Raw genomic sequence first — 11,781 nt, 5'->3', positions numbered from 1 at the left:
CTACAAAGAGTGATCTTCTATGTCTGGAGAAGATCACTCTTTGTACATATAATGTTGATGGTATTAACGTTTCATCTTAAAAGTTACATCGTGAAAGAGAAAAGATAATTATTATCTGTTGCCTAACGACAACAAAATGTACTTTTCGCGATGTAACTTTTAAGATGAAACGTTAATACCATCAACATTATTTCGGTAAGTTCGTGTAAACTGATATGAATAACTTACGCATCGCGGCATCTTGGCTGCAGCGGGACGCGACCGTTTCACCGATGCTCAGGCGCGGGACTAAGAAGTGAGGCTCCAAAAGGGCCACGCGAAGCTGCCCTTCCACTCACACGTTCGTAGTTCCATATTTCTGTCTCTCTCGCTCAGCGCGGGGCAAAGAAGCGCGGGAGACGTGGGGCTAAGTTATATCACTAGACACCAATTGCGTAACCACAATGATTGTTACGATTTTCAAATGTTTTTGATCTAAGTAATTTAAATCGTTTTACACATGTACAAATCTTTTGTGTTTAATGATATTACTCGAAATAGATCGTTTTACACAAAGTAAATATTTTTTTGTGTTTTACTAATTGTAAGTAATTAAATTAAGTTATATTCCTTTTCACCAACGAACTTTTTACAATACATAGTTTTTTTGGTGTATATTCATATAAGTCATCTTATATTACTATTCACAAATTCAATCTAAACAAATTAAATCGTGTAAATAGTAGTAACACGAGTCATACCTCTTGACACAATTAAATAATGAAAGAAGGCTCCGGTACACTTTGTTTAAAGTAGACATGTATCAATATACACGAATGAAAACTCAAAATTGGTTCACAAAGCCTTACTTGTATCGTTAGGCACAAAATTATTTTCTTTTCTATACGTCGTAGAAACATACCGATTAGATTATTATTATTATTGGTTTTTTTGGGCCTTTACTTGCGCCAACTCGACCAGGTTTGATCTATTGTGGCAGCCCTTGTCTTTAGAGTTCACTGCTTAGTCCCGTTGAGTCTATAAATTTCCAGATTCTTTGGAGCGTGATATCTGCTATCTCATCCGGGTGCATGATGTGTCGCCCGAGATGGATACTTCTTTTGCTCATAAGCGGGAAGCATGAGCAAAGAACATGCATGGCCGTTTCTTCTTCTGTATGGCAGAATCTGCACAGAGTTTCCTCGGTCATGTTCATGTTTGATTTATGTTTGTTTAGTTTGCAGTGGCCGGTTAGTATTCTAGTCACTGCACAGGCTTTGTATCTTTTGAACTTTAGCAGTTCCTTAGTTACTTTGTTGCTATATCCCTGAATGAGTGCTTTTGAGTGTTTTTGTCCCGATGTAGACTTCCACCACTCAATAGCCTCTTGTTTGCAGAGGGTGGTTAGTAGCGTGGTGGCTCGTTGTTTGGTAATGCCACAGAACGGTTCTACGCCGATTTGAGGGTTATCGGCTCCATCTCTGGCGAGTTCATCTGCTACTTCGTTTCCTTCTATATTCGAATGTCCTGGTACCTATGTAAGCGTTACTTTGTTGGTATTTCCCAGTGCATTCAGTGTCTCGGTGCATGTTTGCACCAATTTTGACGTGTATTCGAAGAATTTTAAGGCCAGCAGTGCTGCTTGGCTGTCTGAGTTGATGTAGATGTGTTGATCCTGGAGCTTCCTTTCCAAGTTTATTTCTGCACATTTGATTATGGCAAAGACCTCGGCTTGGAAGATTGAGGCTTCAGTCCCCATGTTTAGGCTAACTTTGAGCTTAGGCCTCTCTCCGTAGATCCCGCAACCTACATTATTTTCCTTTTTGGATTCGTCCGTGTACTAGACGTGACTACCTTCCTTAAATGACATTTGGCCTTCTAGCCATTTGTCTCTAGGAGGTATGTTTACGGAATATAGTTTGGTGAAGTTACATTCCGTATGCATGTCGTCACTAGGCATGCACAGAAGTTTGTTTTCAAGTACTGATTCCTTGAGTCTTATCAGATTTTGAGAAGCCCATCTGACTTTCGTGCGGGTGCAGATTCTATATGTGCTCTGCTTGGCTTCTTTTTGCACATGCATATGCAGTGGTATAAGATCCAGCAGAGCATTTAATGCAGCCCCTGGTGTCGTTGATAGTGCTCCGGTTGCTGTGATGCAGGCTAGCCGTTGTAGGCTGCTCAGTTTCTGTATTGTTGTCACTTGGTTGACTTTGCTGCACCAGACGGCAGAGGCATAGGTTATTATCGGTCTCACGACCGCTGTGTACAGCCATATAGGGCGATTGCGGGTTTTAGTCCCCATCTTGACCCTACCATTCGACAACAACTCCACAGAGCCATTTTGGCTTTTTGGATGATGTTGTTTAGGTGCGAATTCCAAGTAAGCTTTTGGTCAAAAGTTACCCCTAGATACTTGGTTTCGCTTGAGAAAGGAAGAGTCTTTCCATTTAACTTCAGATTTACCAGTTTTTCCAGTTTTCTCTTCCTTGTGAATGGTATTATCACTGTTTTACCCGCATTAATAGACAATTCGTTTTCTCTACACCATCTACTTATGGTGTTGAGAGCGCCTTGCATTAGACTTGAAATTGTGCTCAGGCAGGGACCTCTGATGATAACCACTAGGTCATCAGCATAGCCTTGAGTATCATAGTCTTTTTCTGCCATCTTAATAAGTAGTTGGTCTACTGCTAGGTTCCATAACAGTGGGGATAGTACGCCTCCTTGTGGACATCCTCTTGTGGCAAGAAATTCAAGCTTTGCAGCATTGAGGGTTATATTTACTACTCGGTTGGAGAGCATGTTTTTTACCAATCTTTTGCCTCCATTCCTTTTATAATGGTTTCTATAGGGGTATTATCAAATGCACCTTCAACATCAAAAAAAGCACATAGGGCCGTTTGCTTATCCTCTAGGGATTTTTGCGCCTTGTCGACCAGATCGAGCAGGGTTGTTTCAGAAGATTTTCCCTTTTGGTATGCATGTTGGTTGATGCTTAGTGGTCTTTTCACTAAGTGTTTGGCTCTAATGTGCTGGTCTATTATCCTTTCCATGGCCTTCATCAGGAAGAATGTTTGGGGTCTTAGCGAGGATTTTGTGAATTCTTGCTCCTTTGTGAGTTTGTGCAATTTCTTCACAGAAGCGTCGCCAAGAGGCTCTTTTGGCTTTTCTGATTTGTTTGTTATATTCTGTTAGGGCCTTTCCGTACTTGTCCCAGTCGCACGGTTTGGCACGGTTGAATATACGACGTGTAATGGCTCTGAGCTTTTCCAGCTTCTTGTTCCACCACATTGGTGATTTATTAGATTTTAGTTCTTTTTCGGGGCAGCTCCGTTCGTAGGCATTGATTATGCCATTATTGAGCATTTTGACCGCGGCATTAAGAGAGTCCGGTGTTTTGATGGTTTTGGGTAAATCCTTTAGATTCTCTCTCACTGAGCAGGGTTATACAGGGTGGAAACGATAAGTGATCTCATTCGATTATTTCTGAACTATACAAGATATCGAAAAGCTGGTTACTGATCCTAAAAGTGCTTCACTAGTTCTATCCAACGGTACTAATAATAGGTTACAGAATTAACTGGATCTATCCAAAAATTAAATGTTTCCAGCCTCCATACTAAATGTATGCCAGCCAAACAATATTAAAAGTATTAACTTTTTTTATTAATTAATAAACACTTAAAATGAACTTGTAAATTGCATTCTTATTTAAAACTAGCGGCCGCCCGCGACTTCGTACGCGTGGATCCCATTTTACCCCCTTCAGCTATCTTACGCGGTTTAGATTTTTTCATACAAATGTTATTTCCCGCTAACTCCCGTTCCCGTTGGAATTTCGCAATATCCTGTTGTAACTAAGCTTTAAGTTTACTAAGAGACCTTCATGCCAAATTTCAAGCGTCTAACTTAAGCGGTTTAGATTTTTCATACAAAAGGATTTTCCCGGTAATTCCTGTTCCTGTGGGAATTTCGGGAATTCTTTTCTTAGTGCACCTCTACGGTACCTAAGCTACGTCCCTTATAAATTTCAAGTGCCTACGTTTAGCCGTTTAGGCTGTGCGTGGGTATGTCAGTGAGTCAGTCATACAAAAGGAATTTCCCGCTAATTCCAGTTCCCGTGGGAATTTTGCAATATCCTGTTGTAACTAAGCTTTAAGTTTACTAAGGTACCTGCATGCCAAATTTTAAGCGTCTAACTTACGCGGTTTAGATATTTTCATACAAATGTTTTTTGCCGCTAACTCCCGTTCCCGTGAGAATTTTGCAATATCCTGTTGTAACTAAGCTTTAAATTTGCTAAGGTACCTGCTTGCCAAATTTCAAGCGTCTAACTTAAGCAGTTTAGATTTTTCATACAAAAGGATTTTCCCGCTAATGCCCGTTCCCGTGGGAATTCCTAAGTATCCTATAACCTGCCCAGGAGTATGAAGAATAATTGTACCAAGTTTCGTTAAAATCCGTCCAGTAGTTTTTGTTTCTATAAGGAACATACAGACAGACAGACAGACAGACAGACAGACAGACAGACAGACAGACAGACAGACAAAAATTTTACTGATTGCATTTTTGGCATCAGTATCGATCACTAATCACCCCCTGATAGTTATTTTGAAAATATATTTCATGTACAGAATTGACCTCTCTACAGATTTACTATAAGTATAGATGATTCTTTGAAAACATTGGTTTAAGGCTTTACTTGCTATAATATTATCAAGACATGAGTGCCATGACTGTGGCTGTACTAAATGTATGGAAGCTGGAACATTGAATTTTCGGATGGATCCACTTTATTTTGTAACCTATTATTGGTACCGTTGGATAGAGCTCGTGAAGCACTTTCAGGATCAATTACCAGTTTTTGAATATCTTGTTTATTTTTTAATATTATGTGGTTTTACAAAATGTATGGAAGCTGGAAACATTGAATTTTCGGATAGATCCAGTTTATTATGTAACCTATTATTGGTACCGTTTGAAAGAGCTTGTGAAGCACTTTCAGAATCAGTAATCAGTTTTTCGATATCTTGTATAGTTTAGAAATAATCGAGTGAGATCACTTAACGTTTCCACCCTGTATACATATCCCAGGCAGGATGTATCTTTTGGATTTCTTACTCTTGGGTATTGAGCTTCTGCCAGCCCTGAAATATCAAAACGTATATGTCTATGATTAGACATTGAGTTTTCGCTGCTGACGTGCCATTTTGTAATACATTTTGACACATTTTCCGTTGCGAATGTTATATCTATTACTTCCTGTCTGGTTTTAGTTACGAATGTTGGCGTGTGGCCATTGTTCAGCACCTGTAGACAGTTAGATAGAAGAAAATCGGATAGTAACTCACCTCTTATGTTGGTATCCGAGCTTCCCCAGATGGTATGGTGGGCGTTAGCATCGCATCCCACTATCAGTTCTGACTTTTGTCTTCTAGAGTATTCCAGGACGTTAGTCAGTTCTTCAGTGGGATCTTGCTTATCTCCAGGAAGATATGCCGAGCAGAAGAGTACTTTGGACCTGTTCGGCCCTTTGACTTCTACGTACGCGGTGACAGTATCTTCGCTGCAAAGTTCTGGAACAGGTAAGAAGTTAGTATTTTTGTTAAACACGATACAAGCCCTAGGTTTGCGGCCTTTTTCGCATACGAGGATCTTACCAGCGTTGTTCAGACCGGCTACCATGGAGTCGGCGTTAATCCATGGTTCTTGAATGAGGGCGATGTCCAGGCCACCTTCGCTGAAGATTTTTTCTATGACCGCAGAGGCTGCGATAGCGTGGTGTAGGTTGGCCTGTAGTACCGCCATCCCCTTCGGACGTTGAGGTTGGTGGGGACTAATGTGCTTGGGAGCCGCGGCGCCCTTGTGTGCCCCGCCGCCCTCGGTACGGTCCTCTTTGCTGCCCCCTTCCTCTGGGCGGATGTGCGCCCCTTGTGGTCCCCCTGTTGGGGGGAAACCGCGTTCCCCTTCCCCTGTTTGGGAATGTGGAAGTGGAGGTTGAGGGGGTGGAAGGGGGGTTGACCCGTTGTGGTCCTATGCGGACCTGCACGGTACCCTCAGGGGGGGTGATTGTGGATGTGGGTACGGGGGTAGAGGTGGTGGTGGTTGCAGCGGTGGTCGGGGGTTCAGTGGAGGGTTTGGAGTCCTGTATAGGGCCCTTAATTCTGAACTGGACCTTTTTGAAGCCAATGTTGGCCTTTAGGTCCATCATCTTCAGGGCCTCACACGAGTGGTCGTCCAGGGATACGGTCAGAGTTAGACCTCCCTTGTCAACCTTCGTATTAAGGACCTTCCAATGCTCGGTGTTCAGACCCTTATTCTGAGCACTTCCTGAGAGCTTCCGGCCACGGTTTGAGGGGGGGGACTATATTCTTAAGCCAGGTTTTTGAGTGCTCGTCTTCACACGTGATGAGGAGCCAACCTGGCTTAAAGGAGCAGCCCACGAATTTAGGCCCTTCGCCCCTTCCGGATCTGGCAATGCTTTGCAGGATGGTATTGCGCAGCGACTCTAGTTGTGTGCTAGTCATCAAGGACTTGGAGTCTTTAATGCCGACCCGGATTGAGCGTACGGCCTCGCTGTAGGCTACGGTAGTTGAGGTGTTTAAGTTCTCACTCCCCTTTGGGACTTTGGTAATATGTCCCTTTGGCGATTCCTCCTCCGAGCGAACCCGTTTTACCGGTTTGCGCCCAGATTCAGGTTGCGAGGCCTTAAACTTGTACCCCATCTGCTTGAGCTCAGCGAAGCTCTTGACCGCCAGTGTTGAAGCCATACTCGGCTCCACTCCCAGCTGTCTCAGAGCTCCGAAGCGCTTTTTGCCGCACTTGACATTTTCCTGCCAGTGGGTTTGGAGGCGGTGTATTCATCAGTCAGCGAGGGTGAGCCGCAAGCAGCCCTTTCTGCCGTGCTGATGGATTCTTCTGTCTCCATGCTGAGTTACTCTGATATTTGGGTAGGTTGTTCTACTCCTTCTATCAGTGGCATAAGTTCCTGGCATAGGTCTTCCAGGTTACCGTTACTTTTTTTGGGAGAGCATTTATTCATGTTGGTCCCACGAGTAGCTAGGGAAAGTAGGTCCACTCCAGCAGAGCCCCGCATGCCGGAGTAAGGCTATATACACCTCGAGGTCGCCTGGTATCGAGGGCCCACCGTTAGCGACTGAGCTCCCCCTCAGCCACGCATCTCTCGGCACGGTACGGATAACACCTTAGATTGGGTATCGAGTCTTTGGCCACCAGGTACCGCGTCATTGAGATCCCATTATGGGATTTCAATTCAGCACTATCTGACGTTGCCCAGGATGAACCGCAACAGGCGCTACTATATCCCTTCCGACATGTCAGAGTGGATTCAGTAACAACCCAGTCTTTACGTGGAGGTAACTTGAACTGACACCCCTACCGATTAGATACAAAAATAGCTAATTTTTCAGTGATTCACATTATGTTATAAAGTCGATTTTGATCTAAGTCGAGTTAGATCCCTTTTCACTGGGGGTACAGAATTATGGTAAAAAAAGTATATTATATGAAGGAGCTCAGCAATATAATAAGCTACCCAAAAACATCAAAGAAATTCAGTCTTTTCCGTTTTTCAAAAAGATATTAAAGTTCCACATCCTCAAAGGTCCGCATAAAGGGCTTGATGGCAAGTGATCGCCTTCTACACCTGAGTCAAAAAGTGATACTTAATAAGGTCTGTACGAGCACACTCGACATTTTATATTTCGCCGACACCGCATTTTACCGTCAACGCTTAACTCAATTGTTATAATATTTTTCAGTGCAATAAACACGCTCGTCGGTGACGGACACTTTCATTTAACATTCCGCTCCCGAACAACTTATCCTTATTGTACTCAACTACTACATCTAAACTTAACCACATCAACATACTACTTCTTATCACCAAGTGTAAGGGAACTATCCCCTACATTTCTTCGAGCCGGATATTTCATCAGAACCTAAAGTGTGAACGTGTGTGATTGGTGATAAATCTGCGGTAGCGAATCGGTTTGTCTGGCCTCCCGGAAGAGGGAATCGCCGGGCAAATTGAGAGTGCGCACATATCGTAGAGGCATCTCTTCCACATACCACACCACCGGAACAACAGTTCAACAACATCTCTACATCTGAAGCAACCAACTTGAACAACATGGAAAAATTACTTCAGAAACAACAACTCGTAACGGAAGGGATCGAGAAGATCGTGGTCAACCTTAAAAAGGACACCTCACGCCGCAAGACACCGGAGTACGCCCAGAAACGCCTGGAACCTCTGGAGTCGCTATGGAGTGAGTTTGAAATCAATCATAAACAACTTTTACTGTCTGTAGACCAATCAGACGACTACTTTACTACCAACGCTTATCAAACTTTGAAAAGGACGTACATCCATAAAGGACGCCCTCCAAAAACTTTTGGAATCCAACATAACCGCTGAACAAACCGAGGCTGGAACATTGTCGAAATCGGACGAACTCATCAACCTACAGAACACCAACTTTCGAGCCTTCTCTCGTATGGTTCGCAACATTGACATTGAATCCATCACCGAGAAGTGGGAACTCGAAGACAAGCTACAAATGCTACAATCCCGTTGGAGAGTCATCGACGACACACACTGGCAAATTGACAATGTTTTGATCGGTACCGACTTAAACTACGAAGAACAGTTTTCAAAACATGAAGCAGAGTTTGAAACCACCAAACGAGAACTGCACCGCAAACTGAATGCTACCACCCACCAGCAACGTTCTCTGCCGCCCATCGAGATACCTACATTCACCGGAAACTATGCTCAGTGGCCAACTTTTATGGATTTATATTGTGAAGCAATCCACAATAATGCCATGCTAACACAGGGCCAAAAAATGCAACATCTCAAGGGAAAGCTCAGAGGCGAAGCAGAGCGCATCGTTCAACACCTAACTGTGTCAGCGGAAAACTATGAAGCCTGTTGGGAAATCCTCACCCACCGCTGTAACAACAAACAACTACTTTTTACAAGACAAATTCAAACCTTCATGAATCAAACATCAATACAACAACAAACCTCGTACGAGTTAAAACGACTCTACGACACCAGTTTGGAAACTATACATGCAATACACAACTTGGGTATTGAAACAATAACAAGGATGGGGTCCTTGTTCACATATTAACTACAAAACTTGACTCCGAGACATACGCTTCATACATGGAAACTAGAAAACAACCGAGAGAACTCCCTCGCCTTAACGAATTCATGGAGTTTCTACAACGTAAATTCACCGCTCTGGAACCTATAAACAAGAAAAAACCACAAAACACATCTGCTGCAAAACCTACTCCATCGAAGGACAACACTTCAACCTCGCCTAGAACACCATATGCGAGTACTTCAAACAAACCTAAAAACTATTTCGGTAAAACTTATCACGTCAACGCCGAAAGAATTTGTCCATTGTGCAAAAGCGACCATTTTCTGCTTTATTGCCAATCGTTCAAGCAAATGTCATCGGAGACGAAGTTGAAAACAATTTCGCAACTTAACATATGCACTAATTGCATGTACTCACACAATGGCAAGAAGTGCACCTCAATCAAACGATGCCGCGTTTGCAACAATCAACACCATACTTCGAGAAGTGGACTCATCAAATTCGCCGACAAACGCGACACCGCAACTACCTACGACCTCCACGAAGTCACAACGCAAAGCGAATCATGTTACCGGCGATTACAATGAAGTTTTACTTGCTACAGCCCAACTAAAAATTAGGTCAGCTGATGGAACCTACCTAAAACTGAGATGTTTGCTTGATCAAGGATCACAAATAAACTTGATAACAGAATCAGCTGCTCAACGTCTAGGGCTGCAACGTAGAAAACAAAACGCAACTATATCTGGAATTGGATTTTCGACCAATCAAAGTAACGGCACGATTCAACTTGTGTGTGAATCACTATTTGGAGACTACACGTTTACAACTGAAGCACTCATCATGTCCAAAATGATGACCAACCTCCCCAACTACACATTTGACAAGCAACAATGGCCTCATCTGCGCAACATCAACTTGGCCGATCCAGACTACAATGTTTCTCGGCCAATTGATATCTTACTGAATGCTGGTATCTATGCAGATATCATCATGGCGGGCATACTACGAGGTTCTCCGGAAGCACCCATTGCACAACAAACTAAACTTGGGTGGGTGTTGATGGGAAACGTCAAAACTTTCAACTGCCACGTCATTCTCAACAACATTGACGATATTTCACGATTCTGGGAAATGGAGGAAATTATGGAAACTCGCCCTGAGTCACCAGATGGTCACTATTGCGAAACTTTATACAACAACACTACACGCCGACGGGACGATGGGCGCTATGAAGTGAAAATCCCCATGAAACCGAATTATGAACAACATTTGGGCACAACAAAGCCACAAGCCATTGCCCAGTTCAAACAACTAGAGAAAAGACTAGCTAAGGATGAACAGCTGGCTAAAAGCTACAAAGCATTCATTCATGAATACCAGCAACTTGATCACATGAAGAAATGCACAACATCACGCGAGCCCAGCTGTATTCTACCTCATCAAGGAGTCGTCAGACCCGATTCCACTACTACTAAACTCCGTGTCGTTTTCAACGCTTCTGCCAACACATCGTCAGGTCACAGCCTCAACGCGTTGATGGAAGGTGGCCCAAACATTCAACAAGATCTTCAAGCTATCATTATGCGCTGGAGAACCTATCAGTTCGTGTACACAGCTGACATCGAGAAGTTCTACAGGCAAATACTAGTACGTGAAGAAGATCAACACTTACAAAAATCGTGTGGCGAGATTCGACAGCAGACCTTATCACAGAGTACCAACTTTGCACTGTTACGTACGGTACGAAGGCTGCGCTATTCTTAGCCATGCGCACTATTAAACAACTTATCAAGGATGATGGTCATGAGTACCCTCTCGCCTCTAACATTTTGGAACATCAATTGTACGTAGACGACTTGCTGGGCGGAAGCAACACAATCGAAGTGGCGCAAGCGACACAAACTGAACTTATCAACATGATGAAAGGCGGAAGATTCAACCTTCGCAAATGGGCTAGTAATAGTCCTTCATTACTACAAAACTTACCTGAAAATCTCATCAATCAAAACATGATCAACTTTAAACATGCGGAAACAAACAAAACACTCGGTATTAACTGGAATCCGAGCACAGATCAATTTACATTCAAACACAACGAAGACGGCAAGGCTGACGTCACAACAAAACGGGGATTGCTATCGGACATATCTAAACTATACGACCCACTTGGATGGCTCTCACCTGTAACTGTGAAAGCTAAATTACTATTTCAACAAACATGGTCTTCAGGATTAACCTGGGATGAACCCCTTCCTGAAGACATACAAAAATAATGGCATCAATTTTGACAAGAACTTCCCCAAATCGATAACATACAAATAAATCGATGGATGGGAAATACGTCACAGACATTTGAACTTCACGGATTCAGCGACGCATCTGAGAAGGCCTATGCGTGCGCTATATACTTTAAAACAACCGATGCACGAGGAAAACACATTATCGAGTTAGTAGCTGGAAAAAACAAACTCGCCCCATTGAGAAAACCGATTTCATTACCAAAATTGGAACTCTGTGGCACCGAGCTCCTATCAAGACTAATGAAAAAGACCATAGACTGAACAAACATTCAGAATCTAACTGTTTACGGATGGACTGACTCAACTGTGGTACTGGGATGGTTACATGGCGACCCGTCTCGTTGGAAAACCTTCGT

General features: G+C 43.1%; 1 protein-coding gene across 1 annotated transcript; it reads left to right on the top strand.

Annotated features, from left to right (window-relative positions):
• The first annotated feature begins 9,974 nt into the window (after positions 1–9,974).
• Positions 9,975–10,889, top strand: LOC135086416 (uncharacterized). The gene has a single exon (XM_063981145.1). It carries the CDS (start codon positions 9,975–9,977, stop codon positions 10,887–10,889), a length of 915 nt encoding a protein of 304 aa, XP_063837215.1.
• The last annotated feature ends 892 nt before the right edge of the window (positions 10,890–11,781 follow it).

This window comes from Ostrinia nubilalis, chromosome W (assembly GCF_963855985.1).
Source record: "Ostrinia nubilalis chromosome W, ilOstNubi1.1, whole genome shotgun sequence".
NCBI lineage: Eukaryota > Metazoa > Arthropoda > Insecta > Lepidoptera > Crambidae > Ostrinia > Ostrinia nubilalis.
This window is presented reverse-complemented; position numbering and strand designations above follow the sequence as displayed.